Source organism: Myodes glareolus, chromosome 15 (assembly GCF_982192425.1).
Source record: "Myodes glareolus chromosome 15, mMyoGla1.1, whole genome shotgun sequence".
NCBI classification, from domain to species: domain Eukaryota; kingdom Metazoa; phylum Chordata; class Mammalia; order Rodentia; family Cricetidae; genus Myodes; species Myodes glareolus.
The window spans coordinates 40744250-40771324 of NC_142040.1; the positions used below are offsets into that span (position 1 = coordinate 40744250).

At 40.1% G+C, this 27075-nt stretch overlaps 1 protein-coding gene across 5 annotated transcripts in view; it reads left to right on the top strand.

Annotated features, from left to right (window-relative positions):
* Arl15 (ARF like GTPase 15) overlaps positions 1 to 27075 on the top strand; it is a 360415-nt gene that overhangs the window by 133559 nt on the left and 199781 nt on the right. For all 5 annotated transcript variants that reach the window (XR_015735001.1, XM_087896893.1, XM_048443043.3 and 2 more), the window contains exon 3: positions 3266 to 3325. Coding sequence is in view for 4 of the 5 variants with exons in the window: in XM_087896893.1 (XP_087753019.1) it covers positions 3266 to 3325 (60 nt within the window). In the remaining variant the exon portion in view is untranslated. The remainder of the gene's footprint in view (positions 1 to 3265; positions 3326 to 27075) is intronic.

A 27075-nucleotide genomic window follows, 5' to 3' on the forward strand; every position in this document is an offset into this window, starting at 1 on the left:
GAGTAGATACTGTCTTTCCATTTTACAAATGAGAAAGCTAAGCCTAGTAGGTTGCCCACACTGGAAGAGTTGGAATGTGTCTAGTTCTGTCTGATGCCAAAGTCGGTTCTTCAACTATTGTCAAATGCTGCCTTCAAAATGGGACTGTAAGAATGACTAAGATCCAAAACAAATTGACGGCACCTGTTGGCGAGGAAGTGGAGCAAGAGGAACACTCTTTTACTGCTGGTGGGAATGCAAACTGGTACAGTTTGGTACTGCCACCTTGGAAATCAATATGATGGTATCTCAGAAAATTGAGAATCAATCTACCTCAAGACCCAGCTATACCACTCCTGGGCATATGCCCAAAGGATGTTCCATCTTATCACAAGGACACTTGCTCGATGTTCATAGCAGCTTTGTTTTTAATAGCTAGAACCCGGAAACAACCTAGATATCCCTCACCCAAAGAATAAATAAAGAAAATATGGTACATTTACACAATGGAGTATTATTACTCAGCTGTTAAAAGACATAAAATTTGCAGGCAAATGGATAGAATGTGAAAATAAAAAACCATTCTGAGTAAGGTAACCCAGACCCTGAAAGCAAACATGGTATGTATTCACTTATGAGTGGATACTAACTGTAAAGTATAAGATAAGATAATCATGCTACAGTCCATAGACCCAGAGAGGCTAAGTAACAAGGAGGGCTCAGGGAGAATGAAAGGATCTCCTTGGGAAGTGGAAATAGAATAGGTTTCACCAGTGGACGGGCAGTGGGTGGGGTTGAGAACAAAAGCAATCAGTGGTGGGGGATACTGGGAGAAACAACTGGAATTGGGGTCGTTATGGGGGGCAAAGTGGAGACCCAGTGCAATGGAAACCCCATGGAATCCTCAAGAGTAACCCTAACAAGACTCCTAGTATTGGGGTACACAGAACTTCAACAGGCTATCTTCTCTAACCAGACAAGGCCTCAAGTGGAGGGATTAGTATACCACCTCAGCCACAAAACCTTTGACCTACAGATTGTCCTGCCTGCAGAGTGTTCTGGACCAGAGCCTAGCAGAACTGTTGTCAGAGACCAGAGAGACTTCATCCACACTGATGGGAACATATGCCGAGTCCCACAGCCAAATATTAAGTGGAGTTTAGGGAGTTCTCCCAAGAAGTGGGAGGGAGGATTGAAGGAAGCAGAGATGTTAGGGACGCCATGAAAACATGGTCCACAGAATCAGTTGACCGGGACTCAGGGACTTGCAGAGATCAGGGAGCCTGTAGGGGTCTGATCTAGGTCCTCTGCTTGTATGTTATGATTGAGTAGGTTGGTGTTCTTGTGGGACTTTTAACAGAGGGAACTGGGGGCTGTCTCTGACCCCTTTGCCTGCTTGTGGGACCTTTTTCTTCCCATTGGGTTGCCTAGTCCAGCCTTGATATGGTTTTACTTGCCGCATCTTATTGTAGCTTGTTATGCTGTCTTTGGTTGACGTCCCTGGGTGTTCTGCTTGTTTCTGAGGGGAGACAGAAGCAGGGGTGGATCTAGGGGAGAAGAGAGGTGCTTGGAAAAGACTGGGGAGTAGGGAGGGAGGGGAAACTGTATTCAGGATATAATAAGTGAGATAATAATAATAATAACAACAGCAGTAATGATTGGTTGTAATTTCTAGCTTATCAAAATGCTGGGAGAACGTGGAGAGAAGGCATACGAAAGATAGGCTGGGCAAAGCAATGCCATGTGGTCATTCTTACCTACAGTGTGCCTATTAGAGCTTTCTACTCTCCTCATCACCAAGCATGATATCTGAAGTGAAAATATTTGTATGTTTTTCTTCCTTACTGGTAATTTTGTGAAAAACAACTATTTCATAGTAATTATTCATGATAAAGCCATACCCTGAAACTACCAAAAAATTAGCTTTAAAAGATTATTTTATTTTGTTCTTTTATTAAGTTTATTAAAATTACTATTTTATTATTTGATGAGGGATTCTCTTTTGTATGCTGTGAATACCATTTGAGTAAAAAAACTGCCTTGGTCTGTTGATAGTGCAGAACTTAGGTAGGTGGGGAGAACTAAAATGAATGCTGGGAGAAAGGAGGCAGAGTGAGAGAGAAGCCATGTAGCCCCACCGGAGATAGATGCCGGAACTTTTCCCAGTAAGCCACAGCCTCATGGCAATACACAGATTAATGGAGATGGGTTAAATTTATATATAAGAGTTAGCCAATAAGAAGCTAGAGCTAATGGACCAAGTGGTGATTTAAATAATATGGTTTCTGTATGATTGCCGGGAACCAACAAGTGGGGTCTCCTTACAACAAGTATTAAATTAAAGAAAAAAGAAGAAAACAAGTACGTGGCAAAGGTACTCAGTTGAAACAAGAGAATCTATTTCAGGCTTCCAGGTCCCCAGTTCTCTCTCAAGTCATTGCTAGTCCAGTTTCTTGTTTCTTTCAGAAATATCCAGTGTCTGTGTATGTATTTATGTACATTTGTTTGTTTGTTTTGTTTTTTGGGACAGGGTTTCTCTGTAGCTTTGGAGCCTATCCTGGAACTAGCTCTTGTAGACCAGGCTGGCCTCGAACTCACAGAGATCCGCCTGCTGGGATTAAAGGTGTGCACCAACACTGCCCAACTGTATATGTACGTTCTTATGTGTTCCAGCTAAATTGGTTGCCTTCACTATGAGTAGTTAGACCCTAAGTATGCTGTTAGTTTAGAATTATATTCTCTGAACATTATCATTGTTTTATGATATTCTTTGTAAAATTATTTGTGTATAAATGATTATTTATAATTTTACTTTTAAAGAGAAATATAGGTGTATTTAAGTGAAATACAAGAAAATTCAAATATAAGATAGTTTCTATTTAATTGTTTTATCACTAGTTCCTGGACTATACACGAGAAAAAAGTGTAATATATTAAGAACTAAATCCTTAGGCCCCATAGATTCCATATTTTCTTTGAAATTTCTCATTTTTTGGCTATCTTCTAATTGGTAAAAAAAACTGCATAATTGTTATATGCTAAGGAATAGGGCAGTATTTTGAAGGGAAGGGGATAGTATTATATTTGACTATAATATTAAATGATGTTTCAGAATAGTGAAAGAGAATATAAGCCTATTTCCCCTTGGAAATGATAAGTTTCTGTTATAAATATGAGCTATGGAGAGCCAGCCTCAGTTTTCCCCAAACACAGGATCTGACCATCTTAAGTGTCTCAATGTAAAAGTCGAGTTGCTAATTCTTCTCTTTCTGTTTTCTAATTTTAGGTTTTAGTATAAAGGCAGTGCCATTCCAGAATGCCATCTTGAATGTAAAAGAACTCGGAGGTATAACTTTTACAATCCTTTCCACATCTGCCCTTGACTTTACAAGCTTGCTCTTCACGTGTTACATGTAATTAAGCTGTGATAATTTATTTTAGGTGATGGGTTTTTACTTTTCTCTTAATAGTATATTTTATTGTCATACTTCCGTCCCTTTACACATGAATTAGCGGTTATCCTGGAGTGGTAGGCCAGACTTTGCTTTCTCCTGCGTGACTCGAAGGACTACGCGCTAATGGCAAATGCCATGCTACGTCCTTGCTTTTACTTGTTGATTATTCTAAAAGGGAACTTATGGAAAGAATCTAAAAGAGTAAATGAAAACTGAGCTAGCTAGGGCAAGCTGTATTTAAGTGTGAATGCCTACAGCAGGTTCGATTGTACTCAAGTCTTTTTAGAATCTATTTGTTCCGATAATAAATCTTTGCCAATGGGTTCTTTGCTGGCCAGGCACATTTATTGGATAGGCTGTACCCCAAAGCATACATCAGTCAGTCTTTCATTGCGCTCTCTGTCTGGCATTTTTTTGGGGTTGTGTTTTATGTCAGTCAGGGTCTTAACCCATGCAAATAGATTAACAAAGAAGTCAGTCAATCCAGTGAACCTACTAAATTCTCTTAACGGCACAAGAAAATGCCCAGTGCCAGAGTTCAGTATAATATCGGTGAGTTTAGTGACTTAGAAAGTTCTCTTCTGTCTTCTTAATCACTGTGTGATGGTGACCTTACCCTGCTCTTTGTTGTTGGTTTTTTCTCTCCCCTGTCAAGGTCATTTCCAATTGTGACTATTTCTAGTGCTGTGAAATGGAAACACTCGGCTTTATGCCGTCTTGCTAATGTTTGATGCCTTCTTATATTGTTCAGTAAAGCGTTGACTGGCCTTTCCAGGTGTCCGTCAGCGTGACGGCATCGGTATTGAAAGCATCTGTGATAGAGCATTTCCAGGTTTCTCCTGGATGCTCCGTGTTTCCATTGGACAATAAAATCCTGGGAACGTGACTGCTGATCTTAGCTAGAAAGCTGTCGGGCAATAAAATACAAACACCCTCGAAGTAACTTCTGTGGAAAACCTTCTAAAACTGCTTCCTAATGGACTATTTTCTTCATGCTTTGGTTTCTGCTAGCTACTCTCCCAGTGACGATATTAGCTGTAGACATTTTGCAGTCCGAAAGCCTAATGTAAAACTCAGTAGGATCTAACAGTATGGCTTGGAAATTCTCTTGGTTTTAATTATTAGGCTAGATTTTTAAAACGTTCACTGAACATTCATCAGGCATAAGAAACTGTTGGCAAGGTGTGTATTGTGTAAGATATTTATTTGGTGAAATAAATAGTGAATGTTTCTGAACAGTTAAGAAAAACGAATGCTTGAAGCTAATGTTGACCGTGTGCAGTGGAAATGAAATTGGAGAACTGGGGTTATGTAGGAGAAGAATATGTTTCTCAAGGAAGTTTGTTTTCACAGCTAGCAAAGCCGTGCCCTGACAGTTGCCGAGATGGAAATTATAGTGAAGAGGACCCATAGGCTTTGTTGGCACATTTTAATTCCTAACTTACTGTTAGGAGGTTGAAGAACATCGGTATAAAACAGAGCCTTGGGCATTGGTGCAGTAGGCTGGTTCGAGACTAAGGCTACTCGATTCATGTGTGTATTGAGTATTAGTGTGGAAGACACATTTCTGGCCCAACCGTAGATTATTTTCTTCTCCCTCAACGTTAACAACTCTATTTCCATTGAAAACAAGTTGACTTCACAGTGCGATTTGTGTACTCAATTTCACAGCCACAGAGGCAGCAGAGGGAGTTGATTTTTTTGATGGGTCACCCACTCACTTATTTATTGAAAACTTAGGGAGTAGTGTACTCTGTTGTGTCTCACTCTGGAAGGAGCATGTGAACTGCTGGGCTAGCACACCCAAAGAAAACACAACTTTTCTGGAATCTAAAGTATATTCTATGTACCAGGGGAATCATCTCAATGTAAGGTACTGGGCTTTTAGGGAGAATTCTAATTTAGTGAAATCAGGTTGCCTGGGAGCTGCTTGCCCAAGTGTTCCTAATCTCAGGGGGAAAGAGTTGAGTGGTTCAGGACCTCTCTGGGATGGCAGGTCACCTGCGTTCACCAGTGCTTGGCTACTCAGAGAAAGAGATGGGTCATCGGAGTTCAGTCAGTTTGTTAGTGTGGGGAAAGTGCTAAATTCAAGGGAGGAACTCAAGAAGGTAGATGATAAAGGGAGGCAGTTGCTGAGAGCTAAGAATGAAGTGAGGGATCGTGAGGAAGACACGGATGTTTGTCTTCATCCTGGGCTAAACTCAAGAGAACGGCATGGCCTGTTCTTCCCCACCAACCTGTAGAACCTCCCTCTACCCTTTCAGGATTCTCCAAGGCTTTGCATCACTCCCTTCCCAACCTTAAGTTAAATGTCTTACTGTTTTAAAATAAAAAGACACAAACTATTGTCTTCCTTATTTAGTAAGGAAAAATGACATGAGATGAAATAACAATGGTTAATGGAGCTTAGTTTAATGAAAGTCACCTCAGGTCATCTTAACATAATAACAAACTATGTACATGTAACTGATTCATGCTTTTTTATATGTGAATATGTCATATATATATGTATATCTATATAGATATAGATATGTGGATGCATAGTGCTATTGTTCATTTCTGTTGTGTGATTCTCATTCACACCAGTTCCTTCTTCCACAGTATCCCCCACAGTTTGTACCCTCAAAAACTCAGTATCCACCACAGCGTGTCTAGGGCTGAGACTAAGTCCTTAGCAAGACACAGTCCTTAGAGGTTTGATGGTAGAGGTGAACCCGAATATAACTGTAGAAAATTAACGAAGATTTGGAAACTAATGAAATGAATGGGGATCAAACAAGTACCAAAGTCGTGATGGCAGGGTAGCCTGGCCGTGTGACGGGCCGGTTCAGTTTTTACTGTTCACAAAAGCTTGTCCTTCGCAGCTTACCTGTCCACTCCTGCCAGAAAGTATTGTTTGTACCTATGGTTTTATTAGCATATATTAATTGTATATCGTAATCGATTTCATTATCACATTTGTATACATAAGTAAAAAATATTTCGGTCACATTTTCCCTATTTCCCTCCTGCCTCCTCCCTGTGTCTGTTGATTCTTTTCTTTTTTTTTTTATTTTATTTTAATGCCCCAGTGAGTTTAGGTTGCTTACATGAGATTGGGTCAGGGGATATTTAGGAGAACTTTGGCATCTTATCAGGGGTGACATCACTGAAGAAAATGCCTCCTGGCTTCCACAGCAACACTGAACTGCCAATAGCTCATTTTATCTGTGCCACTGAATGTCTACACGTGTTGATACTTTTCCTTCGTGTTACATCCATGGGACACAATCGTGACCACACGAACACCTTGAACTCACCCCCCAGACTTTAATGAAATAGTGTCCATTCTTCTTTGCTTCCTGCCACGCTCATGTTTTGAAGTCTTTCAGATCAAACCCTTGTTGACTCTTGATGCTATCGCTGGGCTGCTTCTTCTGCTTAACTCTGATGTCCAACCTTTCTGGAACCTTCCCACAAAGAATTCTTTTTCCTAATTTAGTCATTTAGCAAGTATTTCCAGAGTACATATTATTCTCTAGGCTCCTTTCTAGTGAGCTATGGTGGCCGTAGCTAGCAAGGCAGCACTGTTGTCATACAGATGAAAGACAGGAGGGGGGCCCCCTTATGTCCTGCTTACTTCCTTAAAAGCAAGTATGAATTCTACAGGACTAGAGAGAATGAATGGGTGGACTCGTGTTCTCCTGACCCTGCCTAGCCAAAGCGAGTGTTACCTCTGACCCCACTAGGGGTCTTTGCTATTCTCGTGGAGTTGGTTTTACCAGTGTGTTCTTTCACTCGTGAGGGTTCTCACTGAGATTAGTGCAGAACTCCTCTCTCTCAGTTTGACTTCTTTAACCTGCTTCTGTCCCGGAGATGCATCTCACTCACAGCCTAGTCTGACTTTGATCTTACTGTCCTCCTGCCTTAGCCTCCTGGGTGCTGGGATTTGTAGGCCTTTGCTCCCTCTTGCTTTCTCCTTTCCAACTGTGTCACAGGGTACCTAGCAGGGATTCCGGATGGACAGGCACATTCTTCTTTCAGTGACTTTTCTTCTTTAGTGACTAGTTTCCGGACTCACTCACTGTGTTGGATTCTGGGCCCATCCATGCTCCTGAGATTTTCTTGTCTTTGAAACATGGTAACAGTAGTTTCTAAATCAAGTCAGCTTGTGAGGGCTACTGTAGATGATGCTGACCTTTCTGCAGCTAATATTATGCAAGATTTGTGTTCATTAAAATTATTCTCTCACTGCTCCCCAACCCCACCCGCACTCCACCCTTGAGCCCCTCCCAACAAATTAAAACAAACAAAAATTCAACTTTCAATGAAACCTTTTGCTTCATGGTCTCTTAAATGAACAAATTTCATATGAACTTCTTTCTGCCTTCCTTATCCCGCTCCACCCCCTCAATCTTGTACTTCCCTCCTCCCCATCCTGCTTCTTGCCCATCCTCTCTTCCTCCCTCCCTTTCTCCCTTGCTCCCTCCTTTCCTTCCTCCCTTCCTCTTTCTCACTATCTCTGTATCTCCTCTCTCTGTCTGTCTGTCTGTCTCTGACAATACACTTGCACAAACCAAAAGTCCACCAGGAAGGGAGCATGTTCTCTCCTTTTGTTCAGCCACTGCCATAGGCTGAGAAATTCACATGAGCTAATGTTCAGCACTTTCTGCCTCTTTCCACCTTACCCCCTATACTTCTGTCTTCAGTTCCTCCTGAAAACTCTCTCGTTTGCCTTTGCGTCCTTACTGATCTCTGTTGGCTTGTGTGGAGCTGAGCCGAGCTGAAAGCATCATCTACACTATGGTGACATCGTAGCTCTGTTGGTTTTTCATTTCAGAAATGTACAATCCTAAGTCCACAGAGTCTTGTGCACTTACGGATGGTCTTTTTCCAATATGGAAATTTTGTGTACAAATTGATAGAATACAGAGGTAAAAATTTGATTTCTTAGCAAAGTTGTTTTTTTTTAATTTATTGGTAAAGAATAAGATATGATAATAAACCCTCACTGAATTCTGGAACCATGAATGATTTTTCCAAAAGGTCCCCCCCAATATTCTAATGAGTTATGTCTGAATTGTGTTTCCACCCCCTCGCGGCTGCCATCCCCACCCAGTACCGTCGCTGGCAGCCTTGTGTTCACAGGTGACATTCAGAAAGGCAAAGGAAACCTGACAGGCAGTTAGTTGTCTCTGACTCTGCAGTATTCATGGCTGCTAGCTGTCAATCAAATGGAAAAAAAAAAATCCGTGAAGGGTTTGTTTTTTGTGTGTGCCACCCCCTCCCCTACCACACCCTTAAAAGAAAAGCAGGCGACCAGGAGCTGTGGAAAGTGCAGGTTGTATGTGATCGCCCTCTGCTTAGGCCCTGCAGTTGTGACCCAAGGACTTTTGAGGATTGTCAGTTCAGCCATGTTTTTAAGACTGCATCGCTCAGCATCTAGCTGTTATAGGAAACAGATGTCAGCGGTGTCCGGCTTCCTTGTTTGCCCTGGGAACTGCCTCCTCACCGGGAAAGGTGCTGTTAGCCGTCCTGCTAGCCCTCTCGGGGTGCTGGGTATCCATCCAGCTTATTTGCCTTTGTTAGTTTCCCCAGAAACTGTCCAGGGCAACCCAGGGGACACGGCTGCCTGTTTCTTTTATTTCTGCCTTTGGATCCAGGCTATTTGATGTCCTTCACCAGATAAACAAACAAGCAAGCAAACGAACAAAGTGTTCTTATTTGTTTTCCTTTGCTGAAAGTTACTTGAGAGGGAAGTATGGCTCTTTCATTCTTACCGGCACGCCACCTTCCCTGTGTTCATTATACATTATCTCAATGGCCCTGCTGTACTTCTTATGGGGGGAGAAAGGCCTGAGACGTGGTTACAAAAACTGTAATTCCTAACTCTTAGGGTTACGGGAGTGCAGGAGGAGTCAGACGTACTAAGCCAAGGGGTTGATTTTGCACTAGAAATAGAAAGAATGTACTCAGATAGGTGTGTAAAGGTTGGGGCCCAAGAGACAGGTGGGGCCACTAGAACTTCCTGCTGTTGCCCTAGCAGCAAGCTATTTGAAACAGTTCTAGATATTTGCAGGGATGGGTGTGTGAGCAAGAGGGATAAAGAACCTTGTCCAAGGCAAAAGAAGGTGACCGCAGAGAAGGAGGCCCAAAGAAGACCGTGTCCACAGAATACTGTGGAACCATCCAATTAAGGAATCTATAGGCAGCTATACCCAAGAAAAATATGAGTGTTCTTTATCTGTTACAGGATTGTAAGGAAGAAATGCCGCTCAGCAAGGAGTGTTTGCTCAAGATACCCATCACTTTATGTCTGAGCCTCTTGCTGTGTTTTGATATCTCTGAAATGCAAGCTTTAATAAACCACCCCAAGTTTATTTCCCAAGGGATTGGGCTGGAAGAGAAAAATTAAATTGCCTAAAGCTCCTTGGGAAAGACGCTTAAAGAATGGACAGTGGTGTTTTCGCTAATTCTCTTTTCATGGCTCCATCTATTGTAATACGTAGTGGTGAATGACTGAAGCTTCTTCATAGAGTATTGTTTCCTTATCTAAGAAAAGAACCAGGCCTTTCTTGAGGAGGAATAGCAAGTTGACTCTTGGCTCCCGGGCCATGTACTCTATCACTTAAGCTTGGGCCATACTTGGGGAAATGATGTTGGTATAAAGCCAAGTCACTTGGATGGGAGTTAAAAGGCCACAGCTATCTGAATTGGTTGAACAGGATCCCAGGGTGGTGGTGTTCGAGCGTTTTTTACACTTGCTAAGGGAATGCTGAGCCAAATAGTCAGCAGAGCCAAGTAAATGAATCTAGAGGCCCAGAAGTCTATTACTGGCTCATGGAGGGACCTGACCTTAATTCTTGTTTTCTCCTGGAGGAATGCCCTAGGAAATTTTAAAAATCTATCTTTTTGGTCATAGTCCAGCATAGTACTGCACAGTCCACTGCTAAGGCTGTATACATAAAGATTATTCTAGAAACTCGTTTCCTGCCCTTTTGACCTCTGGCAGCAGAGTTCTCCTGTGCTTCTGAAGGTTGCACCGTTTCCTACTATGGGAGGGATGGGTCATTGCACTCTTGGAGCTCTACCACCCGTCCCCCCGGAGCATTTATCTCGTGTTCTCAGCTTAGCTTCTTGTCTCTCACGAGGGAGTAGGTATTAGTGTTTCTCCCAGGGGTTACCATAATAACAACCAGTTTTCGTTGTGTATTTGGTTTCAGTGTGGTGTTGCAGCAACAACACTGCGAGTCAGGTGACCAGTATTCTCCTCCAACAAAACAAGCCATGGGACATTGGGCCAGGCTTGTAGCTTTTCCAAAACAGTTTTCTTCTCAGTGGTGATAGCCAATGATGCTGATAGCTGTTGTCCTGTTGGAGTCCAACATAACCCGTGCCTCTGCCCCTGGAGCTCATAGTACCTGCCTTGCCCTGGCTGTTGTGAATCTCAGAGGCCACCTTGAGCTACTACAGAGGTTGTACAGCACTGGGTGCTTTCTCTCCCTTTTATTTCGACCTCAGTTTTTTCTTTAGTTATACTAGATATATAGGTTCTATATTTTTTTGTGTTGTGTGAGCAGAACACACACACACACACACACACACAGTTATATCCTATCAGTGGAATGAGTATGGGATGCAATCTAGGTTAGGTTGGAACAGAGAAGATTTCAGAAAGGAACACATGGGAAGATGGGATTTCAGAAAAGAACACATGGGAACAAAGTCATGGAGGGAGAAAAGGGTTTGGTTTATGGATAGGACAAGATAGACTTTTAAAGCATTAAAAAACACATCATAGCTGGACAGTGGTGGCACATGCCTTTCATCTCAGCACTCGGGAGGCAGAGACAGGCGGATCTCTGTGAGTTCGAGGCCAGCCTGGTCTATAAGAACTAGTTCCAGGACAGGCTCCAGAGCTACAGAAAAACCCTGTCTCAAAAAACAAACAAACAAACAAAAAAGAAAAAGAAAGAGATAAAGAAAACCCCTTTATAACAATATCGCCAGTTTCGAGGCACAGGGTACATCATTAAATTATTCCTCAAAATACTAGGTAGTAATGATAGACTCTTTAGAAGGAAAAAATACTTGCTAGTATTTAATTCATGCTGGTTAGCTGGCCTTGAGAATACAATCCCTGCTGGACAGATTCATATTTGTCCATATGTGCACTTGCATACACTCATTCTTCAGCCTATTTTTCTGTATGTCTTCATGATAGAGAAGCATTGCCCATGACTATGTAAGCACTCAGACTTCCATAGGTTCTTATCACTGTCTTGGCATCTTGGCAACTAGAGAAGAAGTAATAAGGCTCTTAATGATAAAGCAGTCACCATACTAAACTTGAGGCTTTGACATATCCAGTGCTTAATAAAACGTGGTTGACGCTATTGGTGGCATCATATACTTAATGATTTTTCATTTCCTGAGGTCCAAAGTGTTGGAAAAATACTTTATTGAAGATGCATGGTCATTTAAATCTTGAAGTTACCAATATTTTGGCCATCCTTCTGCAAGCTAATAATATGAACAATTTTGTTATGTAAAGTTAGCTATGAATTTTATATTTGATGTTAGCCACAAGGCTAAGAAGCGATAACTATGAATTTTAATACATACATTTAAGTAACTTATATGTTTAAAAGTTGAAAAGTCTAAATTTTTTTTTAAGGTTTCTATTTTCTCTCCCTTCCTGTCCCAAGCCCACAATATTAAACGTGTGTGTGTATGTGACTACCAAACACTGGCAAATGAAATCTATAAACAAGATAGATTTAAATCTATAACAAAAAAAGGAACGCAAGACAAAGCTTAAGATACAGACAATGGAAACATGAAATAGAAGTGGAATTCATCAGGATTATTAATCAAAGAGTTCATCAGAGATATTAATTGGAATGCCACATTTGGAGCTGTGCCTTTATTTTTCTTTTCTCCTTGCACTAAGTGGTGGATAGCAGCTGTGTTTACCCACAAACTAAATCCTTGAATGTGGGTGCTAGACCCAGAAAGGTAGGGCAGTGTCTCAATATATACGGACTGCCAGGTGGGTTAGAAAGCCCACACACACAGGAGCCAAGCCACTTGTCTGTCCCCATTAATCACCGAAAACAGACAGTGGTAAACGAAAGAGCTGGCAGACGGAGATTCTCAAACAAAGATGAGCACGCAATTATGACACCCTACAATATGAACAGAGTCAGCATTGCAAAGGAAAGGTACCCAACTCAAAATGGGAAGAGAATTATCAAAGACCCGGGGACAATAGAGCGATCAGACGATCATCCAGAGAGCTCCAGAAAGGCTTTATGTCCTTGAGGAAGGATAAAACACAGAACTTAGGAATTTAAATTTGACTTTAAATTTTTAAATGAAAATGTTGACATTTCATTTCACATGTAAATTACTGAAACTAAAGATTGAACTAGAGAATTTCCTCAGAATGCCACACAAAACGAATACATTAGAAGTATGAAGGAGGAGAAAAACTATAGGGAAGAGCTACAGAAGGGGGATGAGTATGAATGAATATCCAGATTTGGGTTCTTAGTACCAAGTATGAATGCAAATAGATGATTAATTATGACATCTTTCTCTCTCTCTCTCTCTCTCTCTCTCTCTCTCTCTCTCTCTCACACACACACACACACACACACAAACACGCGTGTGCATGTATTACCCTATATTTTTAAGTATGTATGTGGTATTTGTCTATATGTCATATGTCAACATGGATGAAATGGGCAGGTAAAGTGAAAGATGCATAGAGCCTCTTATATTCTTACATGGAGTAAGGCTATAATTAACAAAAAAAAATGTGCCGTTTACCTGAGATATACATGACAACATTGAAAATTAGTTGATATATTCTTCAATGGATTTTAAAAAGAATGCAAAAGGCTGTATGTTCAACTCATATAATAAACTTAGACAGTGGAAGGAATTCCCCTAGAATCAAGTAAATTTTTTTCTCATGAAAACTTTTTTTAAAAGGATTTTTACTTGGTTTACTTTATGTGTGTAAGTGTTTTTTCTGCATATATGCTTATTCGCCATGTGCATTCCTGTTGTCTGTGGAAGTCAGTAGAAGGCATTGGATCTCCTGCAGTTGGAGTTGGGTTGTGACCCACCGTCTGGGTTCTGGGAACCAACCTTGAGTTCTCTGAGTGAGCAACAAGTGCTCTTAACCACTAAGTCATCTCTTTAGGCCCCCTAAAAAAAAAAAAAGAAAAAGGAAAAAAAATGAAAATTTTAAGAAAGAAAATATAAGGAAAACATGATAAATTCAGGAAAAAGATTCAAGAAAGAAAACCAGCTAAAGCTATGATAAATAAATCACATGTATATCACAATAGGTATAAAATGCTTAAATTTGTTTTAAAAATACTATAACAGTAGCATGACACACTTACCTTTCACAAGACAGTTTAGCAAGATGGTAAGATAAAGGTGTTTAAATGTTATCCTTAAATTGCTATTGGAAAAGATGTACTTAAAGTAATGTTAATTCAGATGAACTAGAACAGAAATTATTGAGTAGATCTGAATTATTTCATGCCGCTATGGTAAGACAGCTAAATAATCACAAACTTTTAAAATACTTAGTCACTTAATTCTGAAAGCCAACCTAAGGAATATAGAAAAAGAACTAGTAGATTTCTAATCAGGAGAATAATTTAGCCTGGCTTCTTCTAAAATTAAAAAAAAAAAAACCTGAAAGATTTGAGTAGCACGTTGAGAGACTTGGTCTAATTGATCATTCTGTATTTTTGTTTCTCCTTATTTATTTGACTTCCGTAGTCTTAGTGAGCATTCTGTGTAAGGCTCCTCTACTCCTTCATCCTCCCAATCTTTTCTTCCCCGTATTTGCTCTTCTCCTTTCCAATTTGTCAAAACTTGGTTTCCCTTTCCCTGGAAAGGAGTCTGTTTGTTTGTTTGTTTGTTTGTTTTATCCACAGTCTTCATCCTGATGATAGACACTTCTCTGGGGTGGATGCCCACAAGGACAGTTCTGCCCTTAGCCTTTTCTTGCTGCTCCTGTTCAAATAGATGGCATATTTCTTCGTGTGTACCTGGACCGCTTTGCCAGTCTGCTGGCCTTTGTAGTTTGCTCAGAAAACCTGAACTTAGTCATCCTTCCAGATGACCACAGATCAAACTTTCTACTTCTGTCTCAGTTTTATGTGAAGAGGGGTGACATGCTCTTCTTCGACTGAGAGAAGGAGCGTCCGAAATGCTGTTTGTGCTTGAGTCAATCGGAAGTCACGAAGAGATGGCACTTCATTTTGGCCAATCCAAATGATGGCGGCTGCCAATCCGATGATGACTGCAAAGAATCTACATGTGATTTCTGGTGCTGATACTTACATATTTTATACTCAGATGTTCTTTTGAAATATACATAATATTACACCAATTACCGTATTTGTGCTTTCTAATTGAAATCCATTAAAAAGAAAATTAGACAAGGGAAAAAAACACAAAACAAAATTTCAAGGTACTCTAACCATGTGCCATGAACAAAATTTAAATCTGTATTGATTGTTTCACTATGCAATTTAAAACTCAAAAAAAAAAAAAAACCCTAAAACTTCCAGCAGAAAACATATGAGGAAGTCTTTGTGACTTTGGGTTGGAATAAGATTTTTTAGAGACTTCCTTTTATGTAAAGACTTCTGTACTTTGAAAGACAAAGCAAAACTAAAGAAAAAGCATTATTTGTAATTCCTTGTAAAGGACTTGAATTCAGATGAAAAAAGAAAAAGTTAAATCAAATAATGAAATCTCATTTAGGAACAGATGAAGGGATGTGTATGCTTCATCCGGATGTCCCCGTCCAGGAGCGGGTAGTACCTAGTGATGGAGATGCATGTGTAAAGTACTGCTCCTGTGGAATTACCTGTCTACAATTACAACAACCCGATAGGGAGGTTCAGAGCTGGTTCGTCTCCTGCACGCCCGGCAGAAATATAAAGTAGTGTCACTTCCGTAGTTCCTAAAAAGGCAAGACAAAAAACAATTCTCTCCTAATCACGTGTTCTAAGAATGAAAACAGTGGAGGTGAAAGAAAACAATGGAGGCCTACAATGAAAATAGAGCATAAACACCATTTTTAAACTAAGTCTTGTATGTGAGTGTTTATGGTAACTTCTTTTGTTAGACCGCAAAACTGGAAACGACTCAAAATGACACTCATCGGTGGACAGAAAAATTACTACATCTGTATGATAGACTACTAATCAGTAATTAAATAAGCCATTGGTACCTGCAACAGTGTAGATGGATCTCAAAATAGTTAGGTCTAGTGAAAGAAGGCAGACAATGTGACATAGTATTGATATATAAGGTAAATGTGTATACTATTTATATAATAGAAAATGTAAACTAATATTTAAAACCCTGATGGCTATTTACCTGTGGAAGACAAGGATAAAGGTGGCAGAGGTGACATCATTTTGAGGTGATATATATATATATATATATACATATAATATATGTATTAATTGTATGGATTTTGGGAATGGTGTTACGTGAATATGTACAGGACACCAAACTCTGTGAAATCTGTAGTTTATTTTTTTGTCACTCATACTGCATAAAACTCTAGAAAACACACTGTGTCCCTTAAAATAAGGATACTTTAATCATCTCAGGTTAAAAATCATTGGATATATGCTTCTGGTGGGATCTTGGCCACCCCCTCCCCCAATACTTTCCAATAAAAATACACATGACAAGAAAAAGAGAGAACTATAGCAATTACTACATAATCATATACAACTGAATCATTAGGACTGCATATTAAGAACTTAAAATGTAAGAGGAAGATGTTTTCAGGTCTGTTGATTTCATATGCAGTGTTTTAAAGTCTCATTGCTAATAAAAGAAACGAGGATTAATCTGTCTGTGTGCAGCAGCATGCAATTAATGAAAAGAAATATGCATGGCAGATTCATTAGATAAAGAGTGAGAAATTTCCCAGCATAGCCCAGTTGTGCTTCATACTATAGTGGTTCATACTCCGAACTGTGTTGATGCAATGTTCTCTCTTCAACCTTGATCCTAAGAAAGCTACTCTGATGATTCTGCCATTGGTAGAATCCAAGAAAGTAGTGAGATGGAGGAAACAATAATAGCATTAAGATGGGAAAAAAAGCACATTTGAAAGTTTCTGCTTCTAAAGCAATGAAGACAATTGTAGGTCTGAAAACCATTTTGTATGCCTGTGTGTTTCTGTGTGTGAAATACCACTTTTGGCTATTTGTAATCCATTGCAACTAAAGTTCATCTCTTTGGGTTGGGTTTAATCAATTGGTGGTGGCTGTTTGCCAGAAAAATGGTGGGATGAATGAATTATTTATAAGTTCACAGTTTAGGGACTAGAGACAGAGTGCTAACCTTATTTTGTTTCATGTTATTTTCCAAACCCCCATTTTCTTCCTAAGCAGATTTTGGTAGTTATTCAACTTCTCATTCCTTAATTAGGTTCACTCTGTCTTTTGAGATGGATAGCATTCAGAAAGGTAAAAATGCAGAGGTATCTTTCTTGGCATTTAGTTACAGAAAGATGGAGGTTAAGGCTGTCCAATCTGGATAGGTTAGCGTTATTCAATTGTGGCTTCCCTTTGATGCTGTTCATCTTTTTGTCTATAGGTTTACCTTGCAAACATTTAAGTTATTGTCTAAGTAATCTCAGTTTAAATAAATGAAAATTCATTTAAATAAGAAGTTAAGAGCCAAGATGATTATATCTTAAATTTAGGAATACAAAAGATCTAAATGATTTAGGCACACCTTTGACAGAACTAAACTTTTCTAGTCATTCTTCGTTCTGTGTGTGTCCGCGAAGAAGTGATAAGAGGCTTGGCCTATGAATACTGGAAAACATCCAACCCAACAAGAAGGCTGCTGGCAGCTTCTGACAGTTCAGAGTTGAAGTGTAGTCATTCTCCGGCCCCAAATTGGTGTAAACACAGCTGTTTTCTTATAGTTCCATCAAAAGCGCATGAGTTTATTGCATATGTGGTAGTATAGTCGGTTTGGTTTAACTTGCACTAGGGGATCTTTGCCATAGCATAGCAGAAATAAAATGCATGAAAGATAAGACACTACCGGACTCAGGAACTCTGTGCCGGGTGGAGCTCCTTTAGTTTCTTCAAGTCCGTGAAAAGATACAGCGATATTTGTAGGCATACAAGCTGAGAGGAAAGACCCAAATCCAGTCATATTACGACCCACGTAACGTCATAGCAAATACCAGACTCCAGGTGGAGGGGCCCCCTCCTCTCTACAGTAACTGTTGCCAGCCTTTGCCATGCTCAGGTTTGGAATCGGGCATGCTGAACAGTGCTCTCCCTCCCTGCTTGGAGTTCAGGGCCACTTTTTTTTTCCCGTTTGAGGTAGTTGATGATTCTATGATTTGATTTTGACACTTCTTCCTATGTCCCTGGTGTTTTTGATAGTAAACTCTGGATCTCTTACTGAGAGTCAAAGGATGCTGCTTTGTCCCATTACTTATAGTACAAAAACAGCATACAATTTTCCTCGTGGGTGAAGCTCCCCAGTCTTTTCTTTGTTTCTCTTTCTGGCTGCTAAATATGTTTTCCTTCTGATCACTGGAGAAAAGAAGGAAAGCACCCAAGAATTATTGCTGCTACTCACCTGGATTCCTTCACTCTACTCTGAAAGAGAATATATATATATATATATATATATATATATATATATATATATATAATGATTTAGGGCTCTTTATTATTTCAGTTAATTTGTGCCTGTCTCTGAGCTGGCCCACTTATCAAGCCCTAAGGCAGTTAAGGAATATTTATGGGAAAGACTAATATGTGAGCTTGGATTTTTATCTACCAAGGCATTTGTCAGAAATCAATGGCCGTACTCATCCTCTTTTAGATTATGCATGATTTCATAAAGAAGCTACATTTTCAAAAAAGTTATGATTTTCACTTAGTAGATAAAAGGAAATTCCGTTTTGTTTGGCCTTATGCCGGAAGCATTGAGTATGCCCCAAATTTAAGGATTCTAATGATTTATCCGGTTGGATTGTTTGCATATAGTGTGCTTTAAAATAAATACCCTCCCAGTGTGATTAAAGGAATTTAGGATCATAGATGTTGACGCCACTGGAATCTCACCACCATTACCACCTGTGGGTACTGTGTTTTAGTAAACAGTTGGGCAAATCTAGGTTCTCTACCTTCTGAAATATTACTGAGATCCTGTTTTAAAATTTTTATCAGTTTATAGAAAATCTATATAGTACTACAGGTAAACTTTGTGGTAGGTTTTGCTAGATTATTTACAACATTACAAAATAACTGTTTTTATAAACCATTATTTCAAATTTTATTTTGATGTTCTAGTATATTTTGTATTTGATTTATATATGTGTGTGTGTGTTTTCCATATATATTTCCTTTTATTATTACCTCAGTCATTATTTATTATTATCCGACACATAAATTGAGTTTAAAATTGTCTTGTTTGGTCTGGGTGTGAAGGCTCAAGCCTTTAGTCCCAGTATTCAGGATGCAAAGGCAGTTGGCTCTCTGGGAGTTTGAGGCCAGTCTGGTCTACATAGCAAGTTCTAGGCCAGCCACATCATATTATTTATTTCTTTAAGAAGAAGAAGAAAAGAAATGGCCTGATCTAAATCCCAGTCACTGCAGTGTTCTGCTTCTATGATTTCCTTACCTCAGTTTTCCTTAAAAATATTCTCACTAGTTAGTGTTGCTGGATGAAAAAAAAGCAACAGAAATCCCTGAATCACACTGTTTCCAGCTGTCATTTAAAACCTTGACTCCACACTAAAGTTCTGTGGAGACAGTCTCTCCAGGCTGTTGTGAGTTAATCCCTTGTACACCCCCCTTCTGTCACGTAGAACAGTGTGTGTCTGAAGGAGAAAAGGAGAGCAAAGCGGGTGTGAGCTCACGGCTGGAACCTCTGACACGAATGTTTCCTTCATTTCTATTCCCCTATGCCCTATACCATGACCAGCACCTCTGACTTACCCTGGCTTACTAATGAGAAAGGCTGAAATGGTAGTCTTGAGTGACAGCGTAGCCATTAACACTTGCTGTGATTTTCAGTGGGGTTCTGTCTTCCTTGTTTCTCTCGTGGCCTTTTTCTCAGATAGACAAGGGCCAGGTCATCATTTTAAAGAGGGAGCCAATGAGAACCGAAAATACTTCCTGGCTTGCTCGACTGTTCTCCCGAAAAGGAGAACCCTGGCCAGTACAGAGTGAACCCTCTGAGAGGCAGGACTTGTCCTCCTTGAACAGCTCCGCTGGGACTTTCGTTCAGGGAGTTCAGTGGGGCAGGTCACCGGAGAAGGACACAGGGAGCGAGCTCAGGGCCACCATGTGCATCATTTGGCCCATCTGCAGACCATGTGAAACTTTCTTTGGGACTGGAAAACGCCTGACGTGGCTCATCTAGAGTCTGTCGCCTCGAGGTTCCCTGGCCCCATCCTTGTTTTTAATATGCAGTGGGTGCTTCGTACTGTTTGAACGTTCTTGGAGCTTGCTGACCTGGGGGAGCTTGAGGTGAAAAAAAAACGATATACAGCAGTTCTAAATCAAGTTTTAAAACAGCAAAACATTTTAATATCTGTAGCTGGAAGGGAAATGCTCGGAGCTGTGGAACTGGCAGGCAGCGTGGAGTGGCTGAAGAAGAGCTGATTCTTGGGCCAGTGCTGGACCCAAACTGAACCGCACTGAAAAAAGCCCAGACAGTCTCTGCTGTCCGGCTTCCCAGTGAAGTCAGAGGGGACAGTCCTGGCAGTGCTCTGGATGTGTATGCTGGGATAGATATAAACAGCAAAATTCTCGGCCCTGTGGCTATAAAAAGAAATATTCTTTTGTGATGTATTCATGGTTTCGGAGCAGGCTGTGCGTTGTGTTTAACTTTTAATTACTATGCACTTCAAACCCGGGGCTCTGTCTGCCCAAGTGCTTAAGTTCTCTCAGATGTTTTTATTGTATAACGCTTTCTCTAGATTTTTCTTTTAATGCACGTTTTTTTTTTTCCCCCTCACAACCTGTTAAAAGATGAGTTTGTGTGAATCTTGACACTGTGATTTGTTTCATGGTTTTAATTTGAATGTGGATTGTTGCAGCCAGGAGCATGTGATTAATGGGACTGGGTTGTTTGTCACAAAAACAGATGATATTTTATATCTAGGCAAGATGCATCAAAAACTGGACTTCCCTATATTTTACTCAACCTACGTCATTTTTCGTTGGCTTTTTAATTCTGCATACCGTTTGAATTCATCCTAAGCTTGGAGATGTGTATCTCTTGTCTATTTTGTGGAGCCATGCTGACAAATACATTGGCCCTAGACACTAACTTAGACATATCCATCTTGCTGTTATTCATTCTAAAAGAATTTTTTTTTTCAAACCTGAACATCTCCCATTTCTTTAACTCTCTTTCACATGATACATACGGTCTTCTGATCTTTTTCTGTTGTGATTGCTCTCTAGACCAGTTTTAAGTGGGTCCGTTTGATGCGCTCCGAATGCAGTGCCATGTGTAGTCTTGTAGGTGCTGGTACCTTCAGCTTCCAGTGCTCTTTCTCTTCGTACCAACACCCCATGGCCTGGCACCCCATGAGCTCACACTGGGCACGCCTCCAAACAGCCAGCTGCTAGTGTTCAGGTCTTTCCTGTTTCTGTTCTTCAGTTGACTTCAAATTCTTATATATCTATTCAATTTCATTATGTAAGCACTGGCTTATTGTTTCAGTTTGTGATAGTTTTTTTTTCTTTTTTTTTTTCGAATGTGCTTTAAATTTTATCACTCAACATATTAGCAATTTCTTTCAGCTTTGGTCCTTCTCTAAATATTTTGTTGAATTAAAACATAAGTGTGTCAACGTGTCCACTCTGCTGCTAGACTTGGGCTTGAGATACCGAGATGACTAGAATGTAATCATTCCTTCAGGGAGCTCACAGTCCGTGGGGAATAATAGGCATACAATTACCTAACTATTATGTGGTGTGATAATTGCTGTAATTGAGTTCTGTGTAAAGTGCCCTGAGACCCAAGTTGGTTGGAAACCATAGAAAAGGTAACTGGTTCCATGTTGGCACAGATCCATGCATTTCCAGTCGGCAGATGTCAGGTACCTAACTGCTGAAAATTCTTTCAGTGTGCCTTTTCTCCCCCTTTTGTTTCATTCTTAGCCAAAGACACAACAGAAGACTTGTCAAATATTTTTCTGAAGTGATCTTATACCATTGTACTTTCCAGATGGACCCAGAAGCCTGGCAGGTCACTCTAAAAAAGGAATTGAGGATTACTGAGAATTATTTGTGGTGAACCTGGTTCATCATAATCTGAATTTTTAAGTCCAGGGCAGGGTTACCCATCACCAGTCTTCTGGTAACATTCCTGTTCTTGATGGTTTTATAACATTTCTCTGAGCTGTTTTTTGATGACACCAAGTTTTGCTATCTTGGTATGTAATCTGTCTAGATCTGAAATGCACTCTATCTTCAAACTCCAAATTCCTCTTAACTCCTTCCAGGTTGAAAATTACTCTTTTTTTTATATCCTTTCTGCCCCCCACTATCTGTTCTTAGTTTCTTTTTTTTTTTTTTGCAAGTGTAAATCCATGTGAGACTTTCATTCTTCCTTTTCATCCTGTATTAATTATCTTTCTCATGTAGATGATTGGCCATGGGTTTCTCTTTCTCTTTTTCTTTTTATAGCTATGATACTGAAAGCCTTTATAAAAGTTAAGGTAGGTGGTTATTTTTGGTGTTGTGGTCTCTAGGATAACACATGAGCCACTTCTTGATGAGTCACAACCAAATTCAGACATCCATCATTGTCATCTATCCTTCCTTGCTCAGAAAATATCAAATGAGTAAGAAATACATTTATCAAGCCCGAGGGCATCATGATATCACGTGTCTAATAATACCTGGGTCTGATAGTGTGACTGCCACTGTCATTGTGTTTGCCACCAAGACCGGACAAGTTACACTTTTTGCTCTCAGTCTTATTGTACAGGTAGTAGCTTCCATTTTCAGCTGTGTCTCCTTTTGGCAGGTTGTATGGATTACCCGCACTCCTCCTTATTGGTTAGAGTCACTTACTTTTGCTGTATTGAAACATCACGACCAAAGCAACTTGGAGAGGAAAGGGTTTATTTTAGCTTACACAGGTAACAGTCCATGACAGAGGGAAGTCAGGGCAGGAGCTCAAACAGGGCAGAAACCTGGAGGCAGGAGTTGAGGCAGAGGCTATGGAAGCGTGCTGCGTATTGATTTATGCCTCGTGACTTGCTCAGCCTGCTTTCTTATAGAATCCAGGCCCACCAGCTCAGGGTTGACCCTCCCTCATCAATCACATATTAAGGATATACCTTATAGCTGGATCTTATGGAAGTATTTTCTAAATTGAGGTGATCTTCTTTCAAATAACTCTAGCCATGTCAAGTTGATATAAAACTAACCTTGTCAGTTTGACACAAAGACATTGTTAAGCCATAACCTGTTCTTTTTTTGTTCTCCCCAAGATGTCACAATAAAATCAAAAATATAGAGTCCAGATCTCAAAAGTTCCATGTTCTCTAAAGTTTTAAACACCTAAGAACGCAGTGTCTTTAAAATCCAAAGTCTTTTTAAATTCAAAGTCCCCCAATTGTGGGCTCTTGTAAAATGAATTAAATACTTTCTTACTTGAATAAGAAAGAGCCAGAGCATAGTCACAGTCTGAATAAAGCAAAACTAAACTCCAAAAATGTAAAAAAATACTCAATGTCCAATTATCTGGGATTCGCTCACAATCTTCTGGTCCTCCCCACAGGGCGTGGGTCACTTCTCCAGCTCAGCCCTTAGCAGCACACAGTTTGTCTAAGCTTAGCGTGGCTCCATTCTACCTCTGCTGTTCTCGGTGGTCATCCTATGGCACTGGCATCTCCCAAACTGCCGCTGCCCCTTGTTGGAACTAGGCTTCACTTTGACCAGTAGCCTCTCGTGGGCTCTCTTTAGTTAGTGACTCCAGCCCCACCACATAGTGCCAGGCTTCAGCTGTTCTCTATAACCCCATCATGCCATCAAACCAGCATCATCTGGGTGACTCTTACACGACCAAGTTTGGCTGCCAGCCCAGCTACAGTTTTCCGTCCTTCTGGAACACACCTGCTGTGTGCTAACCACGAGGAAACACTTCCCAGAAGACTTCACTCAATGCTGCTGCTCTCTTCTTAATCACAGCTGATTCTTCTGTCCCCACTGACCAGACATCACAGGTCATTCCCACAGATGACCCAGACATCACAGGTCATTCCCACAGATGACCCAGGACAGTCTTTGCTTCCATCTGAATCTTCACAAGCCAGGCTACTGCTCTCAGCGTACTTATCTTCCAGGCTCCTACAGAATAGCTCACGGAGCTCTCAGTGGCTTTTCAAGCCCAAAGTCCTGTCACATTCCTCCCCAAAACAACATGATCAGGTCTGTCACAGCAATCCCCCATTCTCCTGGTATCAGCTGTGTTCTAGTTAGGGTTGCTCTTGCTGCCATGAAAGACCTTGACCAAAGCAGCTCAGGGAAGGAAGTGTTTATTTCGGTTTTTATTTCCAGGTTAGTACATTCTCTCATCTCTGCAACAAAATACTTGACAAGTGTAGCTTAAGGAAGGAAGATCTTATTTTTGGCTCACAGTTCAAGGGTACAGTCCATCATGGCGGTGAAGTCAAGGTGGCAAGAGCTAGAGGCAGCTGATCACATAGAATCCAGAGTCAGAAAGCAGGGGCTGGGTGGGTGGGGCGGAGCAGAGCACTGCATTCTGGGACCCCGGCCAGTGGAATGATGCTGCCCACATCTAGTGTGTGTCTGTCCACTTCAACGAACTCTTATCTAGAGATTTCCTCACAGATGTGTTCAAAGGTTTGTCTGTTAGGTGATTTTAGACCCTGCTTGTTGCCAGTCAATATTAACTGTCACATTAACTTAGTATATGCATCATTACTTCTAATTCATTTGAATTGTAGAGAATTTTTTTTTAGAATATTTGTTGTTCATTGACAGTTTCATACATGTATATATGATGTTTCTTGCTCACATCCACCCTCAATCCACCTCTCCAACTGCCCCCAACACTTCTCCTGCCTCTTTCAAGTGTTCTTAGTTTTAGTTTGTTTAAAAACAGCCCACTGAGTCCTAGTGCTGTCTTCCTAGTGTGGGGCCATCACTTGGGGGAGAATGTTAACTACTTAGTTGACTTGATAATTTCTAATGAGTAATGATAGAATCGCTTAACTCAGAGTTTCAGGTCAGAGATATCCCAGGATCTCCAGTATAGCTGTACATGTTATTCTTTTTACTTGGGTATATGATATATTGCTCTCTATGTATCTATCAGATTTTCCTCACAAACCATGTATTTTTAGTGAATTTTAAAATAGTTATTTGGAGCAGTGGTTCTCAACATATGGATCATGACCCTTTTGGGGGGACTCTAACAACCCTTTAGCAGGATTTGTGTATCAGATATTTACATTAAAATTCATAACAGCAGCAAAATTAAAGTTATGAAGTATCAGTGGGAATAATTTTATGTTTGAGGGTCACAACATAAGGAGCTGTATTAAAGACTCATAATATTAGTGAGGTTGTGAACAACTACCTTAGATAGTATTAAAACCAAAACGTCAGGATCAAAATATTTATTTAAAGGTGTATTTTTATTTCATGTGTTTAAAATATTTGTCCGCATGCATGCCTTTTGCCTGTGACCTCAGAGGAAGAGGTCAGATCTGTGGGAATTGGGGCCATAGACTACTGTGAGCCACATTTGGGTGCTGGTAACTGACCCAAGTCCCCTAAGAACAGCAGGCACTCTTAACCACCAGGTCACCTCTCGAACTCCTGTAGATCAGAATATTCTAAGCTTCCACTACATAGTACAAAGCTACTTTATAGATCAATTTCCATTCATATTGAGAATATATTTTGTTTCTGTTATATGGATTACTGTTTTTATTAGGAATATATTCTATTATCTTTGCTATCACATTTCCTGTTTTTTAAAGTCTTTTATATTTTTGACAATTGAGTAGCATGTTAATTTTTATTTTTTATTTCTTAAAGATGAAATTTAAACTTTTAGTGTTATTAGTTCATTGGTTTTTATTCTTATCTCATCATTTTGCTCTTTAGTATTTGGCTACTTTATCAGTTATTTTAGGTGAAAGTTTACTTTAAAATCTTTCTTGAGATTTTCATTGGTAATATGTTAAGGTTTCTGGTAAGTTTAAGAAAGAACTGAAATTTTTATTACATCATGTGATAACTTATATCAGCAGCAATTTTTTTAAAAAGATTGTTTTAATTTTGTGTTTATGTGTTTGTGTCTTTGTGTGGGTATGTGTGTGTTATGTCCTCGGAGGCAGAAGCCAGAGGCCTTGAGTCTCCCAGAGGCACTGAGTTCCTCAGAAGTAGAAGCCAGAGGCCTTGAGTCCCTTTGAAACTGCAGTTACAGGTGGTTGCAGACCATTCTGACTTGTGTACTGGGAACCAAGCTGGGATCCTCCGCAAGGGCACTACATACTCTTAACCACCAAACCATCTCTCTGTTAATACAAACAGTGTTTCATGTTGTATGTACACATGTGTGTTCCACTTACATAAATTTCAGGATGTATCTCCAGAGTAACTTGTTTTTCATTTTTCAGTTGTCTTATACAGAAATTTGAAAACATTTAGATTTATTTCTAGTTAACAGCAAAACTATATTACTTCTAAGTCTACCTTTTAATTCTTTTGGGTTTCTAAGTGTTTGATCATCATTGCCAGTGATGACCATTTGCCGGCTTTCCAGTAGCAATACCTCTTACTTCAATTACCTGTCTCATTATGTTGCTAGACTCTTAAAAGCAATGCAGTTTCTGGTGGCAGTGTAGCCGTGTTAGTGTTGTGCATTCTCTACCCCTAGAGTAAGTCTTGGAACCCAAAAGGATACTTCAAAAATTGTTGGTCAGGTAACTTCACTTGAATCTCAACATTCAAAATTTTGACTAGAATTGATGAACCTAAAGATGTTGTGTGTAAATAACAGGAGTACAAGATAGAAAGTCATGTATGACATTGAAAACCAGTAATAGTAAACTACGCTGGCTGAATCGTAGGGAAAAGATTGTACAGAGATGCTATGAAAAAAAAATCAGTGCATGGCTCAGGTGGTATTTAATGCTGGCCTTGTGAATGGATTATCCTTGGAAATGGAGCAAAAGGAGATCATAGCAAAAAGAAGACTCGTAGACAATAACAGTGAGAAGAATTATTCACGTGGGACAAAACTGTAAAGGTTTGCAAATGCTGTGCATGGATTCAGGTCATTGAGGACTTTGTGTGCCAGGCCTCATTCTTTGACTAGCGCTTTTCCACACTGTCAGCTACATTGAAAGGATCATATTTTCATGGTAGACAGGATGAGCAGAAAATGCCAAGCGCTGGAGGTAATGGGTAGACATAGGGACTCATGACTCAGGCCATACTAGTCACCCAAGGGCTACAAGCTCTCGGCACATCTTCCATCATTCCAGGGCACATCTGAGTTAGGAAGATCATACGATCTCTATTTTATCTTTGTTTCCCTTAAATTTCATTTGAAAACTGTTTCG